Below are 21,924 nucleotides of genomic sequence, written 5' to 3'. Positions count from 1 at the left end.
GACATTAAATACCAAAATGAAAGTACCCAACTGTTTATTTCAGAACCGATGAAAAATTTTACTAGTTAGTGAGAAGGATAGATAATATGGAAATTCAAACATGGAAAGAAGAGAATGGCCTGCAACTACCTGCTAGAGTGTATCCATGACTTTAAAAAACAAAAAAACAAAACAAAAACCCAACAAAACCAACTACCAATAAAAACTCAAAGCCATTCTAACCAGACTAAAATTAGATGAACAAAAGCCAAAATTAAAGAAGATTTAAGTTAGGATAAACTTCTATTGAATTTTTCTGTTGGCCAAGTGTGGATGACTCAAAAGATGTAGAGCAGCCCTTCACTAATCTGTTTTGTTGAACACAACCCACAACACAATTTACCAGTAAGGTCACCTGCGCTGAAAAGGAATGCAATGGAACTAATGAGGCCATTTGGGTTCAATATTCTCACCACTGGGTACAAAACTAATAAGATGTAACTTAAATCCCTGGAAGAGGCTTTTCACCAACATTCTCACACATGCACACACACACATACATATGCATATACATTCTATAACAAACATCTAAATCATGCCACAAATGCTTAGTATTACTGGAGGTAGACAAACACTTTATTCAGTTTCCAGTCCCTACATTGTCACTAGTAATGCCTGCAAGTCTGCTGCTCTTAGAGGGAGACTAAATGACATCTCTTTTTACATTTTTTTCCCCTGACTGCCTGACAAGTAAAAACATGCTGCCATCAGATGCTGAGAAAAACACTGCCTGTGCATTGAAGCATTTAGAAAAAAGTGACCCCAAAATTCATAACTCACTTGTACCCTCAGACTTTCACATCAAATAGATTTTGTTAAAAGGAACTAATTATGGTTTTGGTTTTTTTTCAATTAAGACAGAAGTTTGAATTCTAATACAGTAAGACAGATAAGTAACTGCTTATTCCTTCTTCTCTTATCTCAATGTTTCTTATGTTTTTTTTTTTTAACATATAATGGCAAACCACAGAGCACTAAAAAGTGAATTTGTTTCAAGCTTTCAAAAAGACATGCAACTAATCTAAACATATGGGAAAAAAGCATCAGTAAAATTTCCTGCTCTATGAGATCATTAGCTGCTCACCAGGTGAAAGTAGGTAGGGCATATTATATTATATGTATTATATAAATATTTCACACCAAAGTTATGCCAACTACAACAGAAAGAAAATTATTTACAATAAAAGCTAAGATAATTTCAGATGCTTTTTTTCTGCAAGCAGAGTTTGATTTTATTTGCATATCAATTGTTCGCCCCTTTCAAAACTAACATTTTTGATGCATCCTTTATAGGCTAACTACTGCAGTGTTTTAATACTTTCAACTCCTGTTCTCTGTGACTGCAGACTAATTTTCTGTAAACAGTCTTAAAAACAGCCATCTCACACCAGACAGGCCTAAAGCATATATGGATGTAAATGATTTCACAATGACAGGCCCACTCACACCTAAGCCGATTGATTCTCAATATAGAAAGCTAGATATTTCTACAGACAAAAAACAGTGGTAAATACCCTCAGTTTTATAAGAAATGAGCTATTCAAAGCAATACTGAGGCTTTGAGGGAGAATCATAGAACGCATTGGGCTGGAAGGGGACCTTTAAAGGTCACCTAGTCCAACCCCTGTTCAATAAGCAGGGACATCCCCAACCAGATCAGGCTGTTCAGAGTCTCATCAAGCCTGACCTTGAATATCTCCAGCAATATGGCCTCCACCATACCTCTGGGCAACCTATTCCAGTGTTCCACCACCATCATAGTAAAAAACGTCTTCCTAATGTCCAATCTAAATTTACCCTTCTATAGTTTAAAAGCATTACCCCTGTGCTACATAGCTTTGTAAATAATCCCTCCCCACATATCTTGTAGTCCCCCTTCAGGTACTTGAAGGCTGCTGTAAGGCCTTCTTGAAGCCCTCTCTTTTACAAGCTGAACACCCCCAACTCTCTCAGCCTGCCTTCATATGAGTAGTGCTCTAGCACCGATCATTTTTGTGGTCCTGCTCTGGACCTTTTCCATCAGGTCCATGTCCTTCTTGTACTGAAGGCCACAGAGCTGCCCACTGTACTCCAGGTGAGGTCTCACCAGAGCAGAGTGACAGAATCACCTCTCTATGAAAATTATTACCTGACATGAACTAACCTCTATCAAAGAGAAGCTGAAAAATATGCAGGTGCTGATTAAAATGACTTACTACAACTATACTGAATTTTCACAAATTATCAGAGATCAAAGAACTTGCAGAAGGACTAACATACTACAAAATAACAGAAAGAAAGCTATTCTATTCTTTAAATATACACCTGTGGGACATCTGACTGTAGAATGACAGATGTTCTTCAATAACTGTACAATAGGTATATCTATGTGCTCTGTAGGTCAGATCTTATTAGTGACTCTGAAGAGCTTTCACAATTATTTTCTAGTAAACCATGCACAGTGAATACGCACATCTTTTATCCTATTTCATTACAATAACACTTTTATTTTGATTGATTTGTATCTTTAGGACCAAAGCATGTTGTTATTAAAAAACCCTGAAATATAATGAGCGAAGTTTTACCCAGCTTCTCTTATCTTATGTTAGTGCTAAGAGTTATTATAATTTAGATATTTATAAAAGTAAATGGAGCAGTCGCTGAGCTATTTTTGCATGGTTTATATTGCACATACAAAAACTTTGCTGAGTAAAAAATCCTATGGCAATTCAACAATAAAAAGAACATGGCTCAGTGTGTACAATTTATAATTCTTTTTCCAGTTATCTAGTTTGTATTGATATGGTCTCCAAGGAGTCTGTCTAATGATCATTCATTGAATGTCTTTAATTTGAAGAAAAATAATTAGTGCTTTCACAACTAAGCCACCAGTGACACAAAAGCAAAGAGCTGAATAATAAATCTCCTGTGAAAGATGAATCTCCTGTGTTCCACTGCCCCTTATCCTGTCACTAGACACCACTGAGAAGAGTCTGGCTCCATATATTAAAAAATATATCAGAAAAGCCTTATAACATAGACCTTTCTACTTAAGATTGCCACCCAACACTCACAGGATCACAGGATGTTAGGGGTTTGAAGGGACCTCTGGAGACAATCTAGTCCAACCCCCCTGCCAGAGCAGGACCATACAATCTAGCACAGGTTCCACAGGAATGCATCCAGATGGGTCTTGAAAGTCTCCAGAGAAGGAGACTCCACGACCTCTCTGGGGAGCCTGTTCCAGTGCTCTGTGACCCTCACAGTGAAGCTTCCCCTCATGTTGAGGTGGAACCTCCTATACTGTAGTTTATATGCATTGCCTCTTATCGTATCACAGGGTGTAACTGAGAAGAACCTGTCCCCTCCCTCTTGACACCCAGCCCTCAGATATTTATAAGCATTTATTAAATCCTCTCAGTTTTCTCCACACTAAAAAGGCCCAGGTCCCTCAGCCTCTCCTCATAGGGCACATGCACCCTTAATCATCCTCATAGTCCTCCACTGGACTATGGAGGGGAAAAAAGAAAAAGAAAAAAAAAAAAAAAGTAATCAAAGAGATTAAAAAAGTAGTGAAAGAGAAATGAGTGAAAATATTTCTGATTATGTTAATTCTACCCTTGCTTAATCAATAAGCAACCCCCCATGGCCAAAACCTTCAAAGGCCCAATTTAATTTCTAAGGAATTCTTTGGCAATGGTAATAAACCAGCCACAGACTACTTTTTTAAAAAAGAGTAATTCTTCAAAACATTGTTAAGTAACATTTAAAAAACTAAGAGGATTGCATTGTGACAATGTCAGAGCACATGGGGAAGTTTAGGCGTGAGGTGAGGAGAAGGCTCAGGTTCTTCACAGAGAGAGTTGTCAGCCGATGGAATGGGCTGCCCAGGGAGGTGGTGGAGTCGCCATCCCTGGAGGTGTTCAAGATGGGATTGGATGTGGCACTTGGTGCCATGGTTTAGTAGTCACGATGTCTTGGGTGACCAGTTGGACCTGATGATCTTTGAGGTCTCTTTCAACCTCATTGATTCTATGGATTTCATAGAGTAGCTGGTATTTGGATTGTTAACTCTGTCATGTAAGATTCTTCTCTTACTATGCATTTGTTTGTATCTACAGAAGTCAGTCAGGAAAGGTGGCCTGTCCATCCTATGGCAACAGTCACCAAAGCTGGAGTTACTACTCTAATGCTCCTGTACTTTGCCATGGGTTGGATAGAAGGTACAGCTTTGATGGATTCAGTAATTCACTTCCTATTTCACAGGTCTCATAGCCTGTAGGAATTCCAACAGGTTTGTCTGAATACAGATGGATGTGATGAACCTGAAAAATGTAGGCACTTCCTTCAAACAGTATGAGATTTATGCCTCTTTACAAAACAGAGACACATAGCTAGCAAAGCTTTCTGTGATTATGCTAGAAGAATTTCTTCCAACGAGTAATAGTCTAACTGAATCAGCTCTGAGCATTTATCTTGCTGCTTAAGGGTTATAATGTGCTTGTACTACAAAATAAGTAGCTAGAGCTTATAAGAAAATATAAGCAGATAGAAGATGACAAAAGCAGCGGGATATCTTGACATGCAATGTCAGCAGTTTTATGAAATTTTTATGTACCTGAAGCTCCTCACTGATAAGTTCTCCTTCACTCAGCTCTATAGACTCATGTGCTTGTTATAATTTGAGGAATCAATATGTATTTTCATTACATTTCATGCTATGCTCTGCCTGGGTTGACTGCACAATCTTGTTATGTGACATAACTCTGGTAGATTTTATCTAGTTTATTTTCATGTTCTCATTGTTTATAGATCATTTTTAAAAAAAAAGCACAAATGGAATAATTTATTCTATCTTTTTATTTGAATTATTTTTTTTAATTTAAAATTTATTTTAAATTGAAGAACGCAAGGGACTAAACCTAATTGCTGGGAAAGCTACTATTATGTGACAATATGAAACTGTTGATACAGACATCTCATGATGTTATGAACAATGAAATGAAATCATCCTGAGCCTGTGTTTAGACTCTGAAACCTTCTCAGCAATTTCTAAACATTGTGTTACACAAATGTCCATTTGAGCAGTAACACAGTTTTTAGAGCTATGGTGATGCCACAGGATAAAAAGCCTACAGCCTTTTGCAGTATGTAGTTCCTCACTTAAAATGATCTACCTTATTTCTTATTGGGATAATGAGAGGTCCATCAGTTCTCCTGCGTGGCTTAACAGATGAAAACATTCAACCAGGATGCAATAACAAAGCAAGACTGAGAAAGAGGGAGAGGGAAAATACCTATGCTATCAAGACTGATTAAGCAAACAGAGTTCTCCTACATGGCAGAAGCATTAGAGAACGAGCTGCTTAGACTCCACAGGAAAATATTAGGGAAGATGGGGAGAGAGTATGTCTTAAGTATGTCTGAAAGGGATGATCAAGAAAAATTAGAAGTAGTTATTAAAAGTCTTAAAGTAAGTGAATATACTGTACTTTGATATTTCTGTTGATACTTTTCTTCATAACTTAGTGGCCTTGATTAATTACCAGACTAATTAGATTCAGCTGAAGTGAATTAAATCTCCTTTGATTCTGGATAAGGGTACCTACTTTGGGTTTCACTTAAACACTATAAAAATCATTCAGATTGATTTTTCCCCAGTGTCTGTATGTAGACAAAACTCTTAAACTGATTACAAATGAAGAAATGATGCATGGAATGCCACTAAAAACCCACTACTAAAAATATAAACTCTTCAGCAACTCAAAACTTACTATTTTGTAACATATTTTATGCATTTTTTCAATATATACATATTGAAACCCACAGAGGAGATAGGCTTGTGTTCTCTCAAGCTCATTCAACTACAGAACAAGAGGACACAGTCTCAAGCTGTGCCAGGAGAGGTTCAGACTGGATGTTAGGAAGAAATTCTTCACAGAGAGAATGATTGCCCATTGGAATGTGCTGCCTGGGGAGGTGGTGGAGTCACCACCATTGGATGGTTTAGTTGAATAGGTGGTGTTGGATGATGGGTTGGATGCGATGATCTCGAAGGTCTCTTCCAACCTGGTCTATTCTATTCTATTCTATTCTACTAAGTAAAATGGAGTCGGCACCTGTATTTCTTTGCAAACCAGTGTGGTATGCTTTCATACCTGCACAAGAGAATGTATTAGCAAAGCTAATGACATAACAAGATAAAAAAGAGCACTAGTGGTAGAGAAATTTTTTATTCTTCATAGTTGTGTGAATATATCACCACAGCTGCAAGCAAAATCTGTAGCCTGTTCCCTTCTTGCACTGATCATGTTTAATTTAGTGTCCTAAAGTTGTGAACCTCACTCCAGTACTTGTTCAGTGAGCTGAATAAACATCTCCTTCCTAGTTCTTCAGGTTATATAACAACTTCACATGACACATCTGCACATTTTGCCAACAGAAGGTATATTTAATTGTTTGTTTGTTTTCCTACCTATAGCTCAGTTACAGAGTGTCTGTTTAATTTCAAAGGAAGCTTATTCTGAAGTCTGAATAATTATTAAAAATGTTAATTATTTGGACTGAAATATAAGGCAAACCAATTTTACTAATGTACCACTTTCAAGGATACTGCAAAATCAGCAAATACATGGTAGCTCATATCAAGTGAATACATGTTCCTGAAAACAGAAGGCAAGTTGGAAAGAAAATCATCATCATCTAGATATTACTCTTCCTAGTGCTAATAGTGTTTTAGCAGAAGTAGGATTGCCAGGGCATGTCTAATACATAAGCACTACTACTAGCATAGGCCTGAACAAATACATTACCATCTGTTAAGGATGAGCAGATTATTAGGAGGAGCAACTTATTACCAGCTCATGCTGGTAAGTGTCTCAGTACTTACTGAATTATATTACTTGGATGATTTAAGCTTGGCACATATTAAAGCATCCCTGAGCATAATGCTAAGAGAAAAAGACAGTCTTTGGGAGTTTTTAAAATGCGAGTTGTGCCCTAGTCTATTTAAATTTGGGTGGGGTTTTTTGTTTTGTTTTGTTTATTTAAGTCATAACAAACTGGGTAATATATTCCCAGGATTTCACAAACTATTAGGGAAAGTAAATGCATTAGGGAAAATAAATACTGAAATGCAGTGATTCCAATGGGATTACACAATGGTCCAAATACTACAGTAGCATGGTTTCTGACTATTTATTGCAAATAGTCAGCTATCAATAGTTTTTAACATTCACTGTTAGTTTTCAGTTATGTCTAGAGTGATGTTCCATATTTTAACGAATCGCCAAGAAAAAAGACAACACTGAGAACCACTGTAGCAAAAGGTACTCAGTGAGTCTGAAATTCTTTGAAAGTTCCTAGCAATTGTAATGTGAGGAAAACTTAATGCTGAAGCTTGACTTTGCCATTTGATTTGATATTTGACAGAATTACACTAAACTCTATGGGTAAGAAGCATTTAATACTACAGTAACACACAAAGGTACTACACGCATTCTGATATATGCTCCCATTAGACTTTTACTAACAGACATCACTTAAATCAGACATGAAATTTCTGAAAAGGAAGGACTAAAATATAGATGCCAAACCCATCAAGTAGACTGGAAGCCCATATGTAATCCCATTTTATGTGGAAATTAAGAATGCACATATTTAAATGATCAGTACTACTTCAACAGTATATCTGATGTACTGTGGCAGTTTCTAGGCTGTATTCAGTAGGAGTTTCAAATCTTGTAGATACTTTATGCAGTATTGAGCAAAGTGAGTTTATGAAATACAGGAGGCTTTGTGTAATATAGTATCAGAGAAATGAGTTTGGTGGTTTGGGTTTTTTTTAAGTGTCAAGTCTTAGTCTTACACTTTTTCTCTTAGAGTAGCAGCATATGTTGGTCAGTGAAGCATACACTACACAGCTGCTACATCTACTGTATGACCTGTACATCTTGAATTAGCCATTGTGTTTTTAAATTCTGGTTCATCAGACTTTTGATCTGAGGGGCTTTACTCTACACTTAGCAACAGAATACAATCCAGTGTTATCTTGTCTATCTAAAATTCATAGCCTCCAGCCTATTCTGACCCAAAACAATTGGTCAACTTTATTTTTTTATCTCTTGTAAGAAATAACACAAGACTTATGAAAAAAAAATCAGTATAACAATTAGTGGCAGAAAGCCTCCAGGACTGCAGTTTGGTAAGAGTTCAATAACAGTTCAACTAATTTACAACCTTTTCTTGATATATTTTATACATATTATGCCAACCATACACAAATCAGTAACGCAGGAAGAGGTTCCAGTATAAAACATGAATCAGCATGTCAACATTCATTTAGTTACAAATCACTTTCTCAATGAGATGGGCTCAAGAAATAGTATGCACAGTTTCCTGAGATGCCCACCAGGACAGTAGTTATGATCTTTTACAACCTATTTTTAAAATGTAATGCATTATATACAGTCCACAGTGGCAAAATAAGAATAAAGATTTACACTCTCAGACAGATCTCCTACCACCACAAGTCTTTTCATGCAGTTTTGTTTGATTAAAAAAAAACCCACAACAACCATAACACCACCAAACAAATAAACAACTTACTCTTTCCTCTCTCCCCATCACCAGATCTGTAATGTCACTATAGTTCCTAACCACCATATAGAAAATCACACAAACTAATTCCGCTACATCCACAAAGCCAAAAAGAATTTAAAAAAATATTTGATACATAACCTCATATGCTGCTGCATTTCCCCTGAGCATATCTGATCCTTAAAAGGAGCTCCAGCCAACTCAGTCATTTTTGTAAGGAAAAAGACTGTACCTTTCAGTGGGCACCGTTATGCCACGTGCAGTCTTTGCATCCTCCAAAAGGAACCTCCTCACCTCTGTTCCATTGGCCATTTCCCCCTGATTATCACATACAGCTAGTGACTGAAAAGCCAGGAAACAATTAGAGTTCCTAGAAAAATAACCCACATTCAGAAAAAAAAAAAAAAAATCCACCCACATAACCTTCTAATCAATAAAACAATCTGTTTTGGTGAACTCTTTGCCATCATCAAACTATGTGTGGCCCAACATCAGCCAACAAGAGTCAAACCATCTCTGGAAAAACAAAAATAACTTTTAAACACACTTCAACAGTTACTAAAATTGGAAATTGGAAGTGCCTTCTCTAGCAGCAAAAATAACTAACAATCAATTAGCTAAACAACCATGCAGTGAAAAAGGTTTTGAGAAATTATTTATAGGATGTGGAAGTATGTTCTGTTAGATGGCATCAATCTTGTGCAGCGAAAATACATTAGGCATTAGAAAGGAGGATTTAGAAAAGAGCTGAAAACACTCATTTCCATATTCAAATATTCAGTTTTATAAGAAATGCAAAAAGTTGATTATTAATGCAGTAAGAAAATTAGAGGTGATTTATAATTCCTCAAACATCAATGCAGAACTAGGTATTTCACTGTTAGTCAGTATTCTGCTGTTTATTATTACCTTTGTACCATTAACGTAAAATATGTTCTAATAACTAAAGTACTGTGGTATTAGCTGTTATACTGTCAAAGTGCTTTTGTTATGAGATTTATCTTTATTAGTGTACAAACTATTATTTAGCAGCAGAATGCACATGAGGGAGTCTGATAGTTTATAACAAGGAAACTAATCTTACAATGTCCTTTGGGAAATCCCAAAGAGAACTTTTCCTGTAGCAAGTGCAATGGTGCAGAAAATCAGAAGAGTCTTTTACCCAACCATTGTGGATGACAGAGTGATACTATATCACTCAGATATATATTGACAGCAAACATAAAATCAATATGAGTTTAGTCAGTCAGTAACAGAAGCTTGTTTTGCAAGAAGGGACATATGAGTTGAAATAACAGAATTTTATATCAAACACAAGTTTGCAATTTTCACCTTTCTTTTGTCCTTGTATTAATTTTCTTCAAGTTATTCAAGTTTCTCTTTACTTCTTCATACACACATGATAGAATTCCAAACTGTACATAGTATTAAAAAAGAAGCTGCAGTTAAATGACTTTAAGTTTTAGCTATAATATGTATTTCTGAAACATTAACATGATAAGCATTCAAATTCAGAAAACATTTCCAGGAGGCTTATGTTATTTGCAGAATAACCTTTTTTTTTTTATCTGCTAAAACTGAAGTGGCAAAGTGCACAATGGAAACAAAAAAAAAGGACATGAGCTCGTAATTACACATTGTGACATTTATTCTAAGCACCTATGAAACAGAAAAAAGTGAGATAATAGTTTTTTCCTACTTTCAAAAGAACATAATGTATATTATTTTTTCTATGTTAAAACATAGAACAAATATAAGAACTGCAGAAGCCCTTCTGCATACCAACTGTATCTGACAGTTGTCACACAGGCACAAATAGTATTTTGGCATCGTTCCATTTTCTCTCGCTTTAGAAAAACCTGCAAGAGCAAGATAGCCATCCACACTATAGAAAACCATCGAAGCATGTGCAGTGAAACGAAGATAAATTGAACATGGAATACCAAACTATAAATGTTGAAGATATCACAGTATTCATAGATATATAAAAGTATCATCTGAGAAGGAAGAGGAGTAAGCAGTATAAATATATGAAGTGCCATATGAGCAATCTGGAAGAAGAGAGAAGAGGGGCAGTTTGTCTTGTCTGGTTTTGTAATGAAACCCATCTAATCAAATGAAAACCCAGATATTTCATTTTTGTCCATAGCTAGAATTCAGTGTACAATCTGAACACACCTTCAAGCAAACTAACACCTCCACAAAAATACTAGTTTATATGTCACACTGCTGTCAACTAAATTGGTAGAAAATTCCTCCCAGATCTTTTCTTACGCCTTCTACTGTGATAGTTTTACTTAGTTTAAAGTTTACTTTAAAACAAGGACTCAGTGGCTGCAATAGGAGAGATACTGACAACTACGTTTCTGTACTTCTTGGATACTAGGTCAAAGAATGAAAGAGAATAGTAAAAAAATCTTTTTTAAATAGAAAAAAAATAGTGAATGGGATTATTCAGATTATTGAATAGATACTATATCCCTGGTTAAATTGTAAATCAGACAAAATATAATAAACTTCAAAAAACTGCATCAGATAAGATATCCCTTTGTGACAGTACCAACAACCTACACGTGGAGAAAGAAAAAACAGATCTAGAGTGGAACTCTCCCCTTCACAACTGCCGTTTAGCTTTTCACTTCTGCGCTTTATCTTGCCCCAAATACCTTGTCACTTGGTGAAAATCTTTGCATTAAGTACTTTCCTGCACTCCTGTTAAATTTTACATGAGTTTACTATTATTTATACATTATTTGTATGATGTGACAATCAACATTTATTTTGTACTAGAAGAACACTTTCCTTCCAAACTGATTGTACGTTTTCCAGTAAGTATCTGAGACAAGAATATTTATAAAGTTGTGTAATGTCTTAAAGCGGCATAAGCAAGTAATCACAGGATTTTGACAAAGCACTTGAAAGGGTTTTTTTCATGGTTAGCATGTTTAGTATGAACCCCAGTACCAATTTTACTTTTAACATTTTGTGACACGGACATCACCTGTAATACAACCTGACAAATCAAAAGGTCAGTCTGGCTCAGAGCATATGATAAATAAATAAAATCGAAAAGTTAAACAGAGTGCATGGAGAATATGGATTAAATGAGAGAACATAGATCACTGAAATTTTGGAACTTTATTTGATAATTCATTTTTGTCAGAAGAATAATTAAAGGAAGAAAAAGACTTATTATTTGAGAAGTGTTTCCAATGAAGCTGAAACTGTGAATTATTTTAATAAAACACTTTCCTTGAAGTCCAAGCATGACTACTGCAATCTACAAACCATTATTAATTACATACTTGATTACGAAGTACCTGAGGTTTAAAAATTCATTTTATGTTAAAGTAATTTTTGTGAGTCAGAGGAAGTGTTAACTGTATAACAGATTATCTATGCACACTAGAGAGAGTTTACAGGATGAGTCTGGGATAGAGATTAGATTCAAAGGATGTTTCGGGTCTGATATCAAATGGGAACCAGACACTGGATTCATACCGAAAGGCAATGAAATTTTGTGCAATAGTGATAAACAATTATTTTCAACCTTTCAGATTAGTTATTTGCTACAGAGTCAGAATTAGATTTAAAAATACAAATTTGTGTTATCAAACTGCAGTAATATGTTGTCTTAGGGTATCTGGAAACACTGTTAGTACATAAAAGACCTACCACATGTTTGAACTGTAAGTAGATATAGGTGTATTTTAACAGTTATCTCCTAACCTTCTCTGAACGGTGGATCTCTTTCAAAGCCATTTAAATTATTTAATTTTCACAGTTTATTCATCTTTACTGGTTTTTAACATATTTATTTACATTTTTAACATTTCTTCCTCTGTTGGAGGCTTTCTATCCCATATCAACCAGACCAGTTTAAATTATGTACAGCCACTGACTAAATTTGTATCAGTTTTCTACCACTGCCACGAATTAACACTATGGGTAGACTACAAAAATTTTCAATGCACTATTAAGACAGTTTGTGATCTTTTCAGTCTTCTGTCAAACTGCCCACAAATTGCTTCATTAGTATTCACTTAATTAGTGCAACTGGTTAGTAACAGATGAATGGCATAAACTTTTGTTTAAGCTTAGCAAGTACATTATTTACAATACCAAGGATGTGAAGAGGGACAGCCTTTTTAGAACAAAAATATTTGAACATTCTATTTTAATATGCCTTTTAAGAACAACTTTTCACATTTTTATTAGGACTAAATTGTATTTGTAATTTGTAGCTAGTGATTTTCATTATTTTTTTTTTCTTTATGAGTAATCCTATGCTAAATAGAGGAAGATTCTAAGAATAATAATGTCAGCATGATGAAGTTCTAAAGAATCATAATAGCTATTACTTTAAAATACAGCGACTAAAACATAGGTAACTAAATTAAGCAACTCCCACCTCCATCACAGATTCTGTTTTCCTGATCTTTACATAGCACAGTCAAGTACTGTGTCAAGTACAATGTTTACAATTTGCCTACATTGAGCAAATACAGAAATAATTTTTTCTAACAGATAATGATAAAAAAAAATCCCGTTTTCTACATGCCATTCTATTAAACAATGAAAAAATGCAACTCAATTCAGAATTAATTAAGGAGTGCTTAACCTGAAAGTTTTGGAGAGCAACAACAAATGAAAACATCTTGGTTTTCAGCATGAAGTTAAAGGAATTCATTTAGTCTGTTTATTCACATGACATTTAAAGCCTGAGTATGTCTTCGTATTAAAACCTAAAGACATGAATCTAATGTTTAGCTAAATCTATAATCTCTTGTATTGTGCTGTTGCAACATTTACAAATTCATATGCAAGTGGTAACTATCGACCCACTCAATAAAGTCACTTCTGTCAGGACATATAACCCATACTTCAAAATTGATATACACAGCAGTAAGTTTACTTCCTTCAAGATTCTTTCTTTGTGTAGTCAGAGTTTCTCTGTATAAATTCAGCTAGGTTCAAAATATATTAGGAAAGATTTTACTGTAATCTTTACATTGTGACATTCTGCCAACACTTTAGAAAGAGGCTTCAAATATCCAAACTGACTATTTGATGCATGCATGCTAGTGGGAGAGATGAGAAATTTGCATTCATGGTAGAATTCTTTGTAACAGCAGAGAGACACCAGTGCTTGACCATCAAACTTTCAGGACGTTGATTTACTAGAAATGTTGATACTGTTTCTGAAGGAATACAAAATAAATCCATAAAGCTGATAAAGAAAACTTTTAAATTAATGTAATCTCATGTATATTTCTATAATGGTAATACCCTCCCACATACTGCAGAGTGTTACTGCTTCTTGCAAAAATCTTGTCTCTTTTAGATCTCTGACATTTGGTTTTCTTCTTACGGATGTCAAACTTTTCAGAGACAATTTTCTCTTACCCATAGCCAGACATGTTACCAGTGTTCACAGAAGAAATTAACTCAAATGCAGAAAGCAAATTTAACCTATTCTTCCATTATTAAGATGACTTCTTTTTACCAGAAGATCCTGAGAGAATAAACTATCTTATCCCTGTGTAGTTCAGACAGAAGATTAAAATGCACCAAAGAGAAAATAACTTCAATCAAAACACTTTCAAAGTTCAATGAACTAGTAATATTGTCAGGAAAAGTATCATTTTGTCATACTAAGTAGTTCAAGAAATAAGCCTATTAAACTGAGATTCAGCTCAAGGATAACAAAAATTCAACTCTGCAATACTAAAATTTAATAACATGCTCAGCCAAATGCAAAATTCCATTTCCTGCTAGATCAAAATTTAATTGTTCCACTTTATTATTTGATAATAACAGTGCGTTCTATTAAAAGGCTTATTTATTATTGTTGTTCTTCAGTTACTACTCAAAAACTCCAGTGTAACACTCTCTGTACAAAGTTCAGAAGTTAGAGGATGTAAGATTCTTTAGTGGATGTAAAGGTAATTTCCCTTAAAAAATTACAGTTTTGCAATATAAAATTTCCTGAGAGCACCTCACTAAGATAAACATTTCCAAAGTACTTTAAGGAGACTGCTTACACATAGAAAGGTTCACAGAACTGGATCCAGAGACGGGAACAAGACATTAACCCATTTCTATTCAGACACTGCATTTCTGCATTTTGTCTAATTAAGTTACCAGAATATCTCTTGGCACAACACAATATGCTAAACCCACCAGTTTAAGGCCACTTACATGCTGAGGTTACTAACCAGCTTACATTGCTAACATTTTCCACATCAGAATTCTGCTTAAAGCTACTACAGAAAACAGACTGAAATAGGTGTTACAATCACAATTGTACTGACTTACCCTGGTAGAAGAATTCACCAAGGAACCATTCAGATTTCCGGTGTTGCACTTGAAATTTAAATGTTGATCAGGATGACGATTTGCTTCCCAGCTTCCCAGATCATGCACCACTGACTTGTCAGAATTTGCAGGTATTTTCTGAAAGGCAGTGCAAGTCATTCCTGTGAAACTAGATGGCTTGATCATAAAGGCCTCCAGAGCTATATTGTGAGATACCTGTGAAAACATTGTGAAGGAGATATGTTGCTAATTCATTAAGCATCACTGCATTGACTGTATATACTTTACAAAGTCTTGTGCATGCACAAACTGCCATACATATTCATAGGGTAACAAAAGAAAACATAACTTATTTTAAAAACTGATCTACAATTCCACAATGGCATAGTGGGTTTACTTGAATCTTCTTTAGGAATATATCTGTTTATATCAGTTATGCGATTTGCAATCATGTAATTATCAGCTTTGATGAAATGGATCTTTATTTAAAGTAATATAGTTTTAAAGTGAATTAGCAATGGCACTCATGGAAACTATTAAAAAAATTAATAAGGATGTGTGTAGGAAGTTCCATCTAAACATGAGGAAAAACTTCTTTACTTTGACGATGCTAGAGCAGTGGAACAAGTTGGCCACATAGATGGTGGAGTCTCCATGTCTGGAGTCATCCAAAACCTGCCTGGATGCATTCCCATGCAACCTGCTCTAGATACACCTGTTCTGGCAGGGGGAGTGGACTAGATAATCTTCAGAGTTTCCTTCCAACACCTAACATTCTCTCCTTCCGTGATTCTGTGCTTTGTACCTCAGAAATGAAACAGCTTCTTAGCTATTTGGTGGATGGATTGTTTTTCACAGATCTTGTTCCATTAGAATACTGAACATGACTGTACGCCTACACTGAGTAAGGTGATGTGTCTAGATGGAAATTGTGGCACAGAGCAGAGCTACACATCTCTATCCTTAAACCAGTGCATACATTTCAGCACAGCATTGTGCATGAGATAAATAGCTCATGTTATAGTCAGATTAACTAGTTTAGACTGGCACCACACTGACTGGGGTATGTGGTTTCTGTTTCCAAGCATAGATCATTCAATGATATGCGAGTGTGTATATTTTGCACATTGATTGCAATGTAATGATACCAGAATTAAACCACAAACTGGCAAGTTTATCAGCATGATAAATTTACAAATGAGGCAAATGTGTACAAAATTGGTGTGAAACCATCAGAACTTGAAGCATCTCACTGACAAGAACTTATTTCACTGAAGAAAATCACATTAATTGCCAGTATTAAATGACTCTAAGGAAAACATTTAGCAAAGCATGAGACAGCACATGATTTGGCTGGTCCTTCTTTGAACTTAAGAAATTATTTTTGACTGCTCCTTCTACAGTCACTGATGATTCTGCATATGCTCAAAATTAAAGTACTGAAGTCTTGCTAAGAAATATATTTTATTTTTCATCAAAATTACACAAAATGCAGAAGCTTTCAGTATAGATTTTTATATAAAAGTTATTTTATATATACATAACTTTTGAAGTAGAAACAGTCTGAAGATTCTTTTAAGTTGTTTCAAAAATCTTGTGGATTAAATCTCCACCTCTTCTGTCCTTGCTTGAAGGTGATTTTTTTCCTATGCTTCAATAAAAATGCCAAATATCATTAGGAATCAAATGACTTTTGTATAAAAAATCCAGTGGGTGTTTATCAGAAAGTCCTAAAACTTGAAACTAGGATAATCTGGGTAATTTTTGTAGAATCTGTAGATATCCTTGAAAGGGTATCTACAATCCTCACTATCAATACAGACTAGGGGATGAGATGAGGTGATAGAAAGCAGCCCTGTGGAAAAGGGCCTTGGGGATGCTGATGGATGAGAAGCCGGACATGAGCAGGCAGTGTGCACCTGCAGCCTTGAAGGCAAATCACATCCTGGGCTGCATTAAAAGATGCACTGCCAGCAGATCCAGAGAGGTGATTCTGCCACATTACTCTGCTCTGGTCAGAACCCATCTGGAGTACTGTGTCCAGTTCTGGAGCCCTCAAATACAGGAAGGATGTGGACCTGATGGATTGGGTCCAGAGGAGGGCCATGAAAATGGTCAGGGGGTTGGAGCTGGGGTTGTTCAGCCTGGAGAAGGCAAGGTTCTGAGGAGACCTAATTGCAGCCTTCCAATACTTGAAAGGGGCCTACAAGAAGGATGGAGAGAGACTGTTTTCAAAGGTCTGTAGTGATAGGATGAGGGGCAATGGCTTCAAACTGAAGAAGATAAGATTTAGACTGGATGTTAGGAACATGTCCTTTACTATGAGGGTGGTGGAAAACTGGATCAGGTTGTTTAGGGAGGTGGTTGGGGCCCCATCCATGGAGATACTCAAAGTAAGGCTTGACAGGGCTCTGGGCAGCCTGATCTAGTTGAGGATGCCCTTGCTTAGGTTGGATGTTAGGAAAAAGTTCTATACAGAAAAGTTCTATACAGAGAGAGTGATTGCCCATTGGAATTGGCTGCCGGGGGAGGTGGTGGAAGTCGCCATCATTGGTGGTTTTCAGGAGAAGACTTGATGGGGTGCTTGGTGCCATGGGTTAGCTGTTTAGGTGGGTCAGATTGGTTGATGGGTTGGACACGATGATCTTGAAGGTCTCTTCCAACCTGGTTTATTCTATGTATTCTATATGTATTCTACGCTTACTGCAGAGGGCCTTGGACTGGATGACCTTCAAAGGTCCCTTGCAACCCAGACCATTCTATGATTCTATAAGGAGTTCAAAAAATATATTCTGGCAGTCTCAAAGGCTGGAGAATGACCTTAAATGCCTACCACTAACTGGGGACCAGCCTCCCCTCCACAGCCTGTTCTGGAGACCACCAGGCTTTGACATGGTTACCATTGCTGGGCCTGATCCTCACCATGATCTGCAGCCCTGCGTTCCCTTCCTGGCTTCATCACTGCCACTGAGGATGTGGCCATGGGCTGAGGCTGTCCCCAGATGCTCCCAGTCTGCCCTGCTCCCTGATTAGGAGGGCCCTGGCCCACACAGCATCCTGACAAGAATGTCTTGTCTATGAGACTTCTGTAAGATTTTAAATACCATACAACAGGATTACATCATCATTGTTTTACTGCTACACAATTATTTAAGGAATTTGAAAAAAATTCTCTCTCTATACACACACACACACACACATGAAATAATCTAGTATTTGAAAGTTGCTACTGGTCATCCTTCTTGCAGCGTGCTTTGTACGGCATTTGACAGCATGGGAAACTTTAGAAAATCTAAACAAAGGTGTTTTTCTGGTGTTTTTCTGACCCTGAGATCAGTCCCATGAAACTGGAAATAGCACACTTTTGTCCTCCAAAAATAATACAGGAGTAACAGTAATGGCTCCCATGTAGCTTTTCAGTGTACATGGGACACAGTTGTACACGTTATGTAAGTGATACAGTTTAATGAGGTTCCTTTTCTTAGGGAATTATAAGCTAGCAGATACCTAAGATTTGGGGGCTTTGTTTCCTGTTGACTAAAATAAAGAAAGCAGATCCAATTTTCTGGCTGGCCTCCCAAATGAACAGAAGTGTTTGGTATTGCATGATATGATACCAGAGAAACTCCACAGCTTTGTTTATTAACAAATTGTACTCAACAGTAAACTAATTCTCCTACAGAAAAAGATAAGCAGCAAAATGATAAAGCATAGCAAAAAGGTTAGTGACACAGCTCTACATTTGAGGACACAGAATTACTGTTTACAGCAATGTCAACAGCTTCCTGAAGCACTGATGAGGAAAGAGAGAGACCTTTGGCACTTGACATTTAAAAAAAAAAATCCAAGCATAAAGCAACAGAGCCTTCCTAGCTGTCACACTGCAAATACTTCTAAAAGGCAGATTATTGACTTTATGTATTTAATATAAGTATTTTTTGTAAATTTTCATAAATGGGAACCAAATACAAAATCTCCTTTTGAAAACTGTCCAATCTATTTCCATCTTTGTTTGAAAGACTGCTTTTCTAAAAATACAGGGTGAAGGAACTGCAGCCATCATGCTGTTTGGCTCAGACTATAATTCAGCTCATTCTACAATTCTTTTTTCCTTTTTTTTTAAAACTTTTGCACCTTATTGCTGTAATTGAAACTAACACTGAACTCGCTTTGAAACAGCGTATTCATGTAAATGCAGTTGACAACTGAGAAAATAATAATGGTTATTAAAATCACTCAAGAAAGTTAACCAAGCCAAGGAGCAGTAAGGCTTACAAATGTTGATCCAAAATTCGAAATGGGTAAGTTTCAAGCTTTTTAAATTTGGATAAATTTCTGCTATTTAAACGTTGAAACGGGCAAAAAGTTTCTCGGTGTCCACATGACAACAGCTCAGTGGCCAAGTGACAAATTCATGTAGGTGGAGGCCAAGGTATAAGCACAATTATTTCATACCACAAATTAATACTCTTTATGACAAGATCCTTTTCTAAATACTTTAAGTAAGTATTGCACAGAACCTTCTCTGAAAGACATATTAAAATCTTACATAGAATACATATACATAGAATAAACCAGGTTGGAAGAGACCTTCAAGATCATCGCGTCCAACCCATCAACCAATCCAACACCACCTAAACAACTAACCCATGGCAAAAATCTTCACACAAAAAGGGAGCATATCTTTTCTTACTAAAAATTTCACTCCACTTGGACTTTGCAAAATAAACCCCACATACTAGAGTGGCAAGAAGAAGGGAAACAGAGTGACTAATAAGAACACTAGAAAGAGAGTATTGTGAACAGTCTATTGTAAGAATAAACATAATAAATCAAAGTCAAGAAAAAACACTTTTTAATACCATGAGTGATACTAAAATAACATTTTGGTCTTTCAGATAGAATTATGAAGAAAAATGACATTTAAAAAATAAATTCTGAGAAAAAGCTTTGAATTTTATGAAATACCTTTGATATAACTTGAATATTGCTGGTCAGTATTTGACTCGCAATGTGTTCCACACATCGTACAATCCTGGTGCAGGCCTTGTCTTCCTTTTGAGCCATCCACAACACATGGTCATCAACCAACATTATATTGCTGGCAATTTCAATAAGAGCATCTCCAATCTGAAACAAGGGAGAAAACAACCCAAAAGCAGAAATGTCACTGTCTGGCAAACTCACATAAATAAGAAAAGAATAGAAAGACAATTTTTTTATTTTATTAAGAAAATTAAATGGACTGAAAAAGAAAGTCCATGAAAAGAAAATAAACTGACTGCAAGGAAAAGATTTTTTTATTCTTAATTTTAAAGTTTGTATTCCAGATACACCACAAAGATCGAGGCTCTCACTGGGCAATAAACAGAATCCCAGAATTCTTCACTCTCTTTCTTACATAAATTAAAATTGACTGTTCTCTCTAAAGAACAGCTTCATATTTAATCAAAGGACCTCTGGGGGGAGGGGGGGGAAAGCAACAAACAACAAACCACAAATTTGAACTATAACTCAGGTGCTGATACAGACCTTTACCATCTCATTGGCTACACAGAAAGCGTGGGCTTATAATTTTGAATGTTTTCATTCATTCCTATGGCTAACCCAAAGCAATAAATCTTTGTATTGTGAGGTGACATTTTGCAGGTATCAGTAAATATGACTATGTGTTTCAATTTTTTAGCAGTATATTACATTTAGAAAGAATAAATATCACTGTGAATATTTGTCAAGTTCAAGTGGAAGTATTTACTTTTTAAAATTTTAAAATTTAATTTGAGTGACATTTCAAAATTAATTCTAGCACATTACCATTAGTAAGCTAAAGATATGCCAAAAATATACAAGGTTGTCACAAGTGAACCTGTGTAAAAAGGTATTTAGAAGAGAAAACTGACAGAGAAATATAGCTAAAAGAAAAGTTCAAGAGGCTAAAATGTCAAACTAATAGAAAGAGAAAAATAAGACAAATACACAGATAATGCAGTGGGATGGGAAGAAGAAACTCAGCAATGGTGAAAAAGGTATAAAGAATGACTGAGGTTATGAAATTAGCTATTTCTGCATTTTCAATCTAAAAATACATAAATTTGTCATGCACTGCAAGGGGCAGAAATAATGAGACTATATGTGAAACTTTATGTGACTTCTTGAACTACTTCACATATTTTTAAGAGCATAATTACTATATAATGCTAGAGGGCTTTTGAGAATGTGATAGGCAGATTTATTGATACAATGAATAATAAAAAGATGCACTAAGAGATTGGAGTGATTTATGAGAAACAAAGCATACACTAATCAGCTAAGCAGCGATCTACTGAAGGTAGAATGATAGTCTACAAATACACGCAAGGAGAGAAATAAGAAAAGGATGTAATTTATATCATAATTAAGTGTGTTAATGAAGAGTAAAGTCATGGCAGAAAAAAAATATTTAGGCTAACACATGTACATAATTCTTGCAAAAATTACAGTACATTGCAAATGCATCCTAGCACAGCTGACGAAGCTGTCATTAGAGAGATGGACCACCAGATGGGTCAACATATCACTAACTTATGTGGAAATGAATAATCCTGTGATAACTGGGAGAGGCACTCCCCAGAGACAATGTACAAAAACTGTGCTCCAGAGGAAAATTTTTCACAATGAGAACAAGTTAGATATTGGAATAATGAGTCACCATCACTGGAGGTGTTCAGGAGGAGACCTGACAGGGTGCTTGGTTGCATGGTTTAGTTGGTTGGGTGGTGTTGGACGATAGGTTGGACACGATGACCTTGAAGGTCTCTTCCAGCCTGGTTTATTCTATTCTAATCTTCCAAGGGAAGTAGTGGATTCCCCTGTGTTGGACAGTTCTAAGACACAACTTGACAGAGTGCTGGGCCATCTCACTTAAATGATACTATTACCTAGAAAGGTTGGACCCTCCTTAGGGTCCCTTCCTACCTGGCATTCAGTGATTCTGCACTACTTCACTAAAAT

General features: G+C 35.9%; 1 protein-coding gene across 2 annotated transcripts in view; it reads right to left on the bottom strand.

Moving 5' to 3' along the window:
- The window catches only part of ADGRA1 (adhesion G protein-coupled receptor A1), a 255,796-nt gene that overhangs the window by 92,356 nt on the left and 141,516 nt on the right, over positions 1-21,924 (bottom strand). For both annotated transcript variants that reach the window (XM_054163535.1, XM_054163533.1), the window contains 2 exons: positions 19,903-20,064; positions 14,935-15,150 (listed from right to left, as the gene is read on the bottom strand). In XM_054163535.1, coding sequence (XP_054019510.1) covers positions 14,935-15,150; positions 19,903-20,064 — 378 coding nt within the window. The remainder of the gene's footprint in view (positions 1-14,934; positions 15,151-19,902; positions 20,065-21,924) is intronic.

The sequence above is a fragment of the Dryobates pubescens genome, chromosome 8 (assembly GCF_014839835.1).
Source record: "Dryobates pubescens isolate bDryPub1 chromosome 8, bDryPub1.pri, whole genome shotgun sequence".
In the NCBI taxonomy this organism is placed as follows: domain Eukaryota; kingdom Metazoa; phylum Chordata; class Aves; order Piciformes; family Picidae; genus Dryobates; species Dryobates pubescens.
The sequence above is the reverse complement of the archived record's forward strand: the minus strand, read 5'-3'. Positions and strand labels throughout refer to the sequence as shown.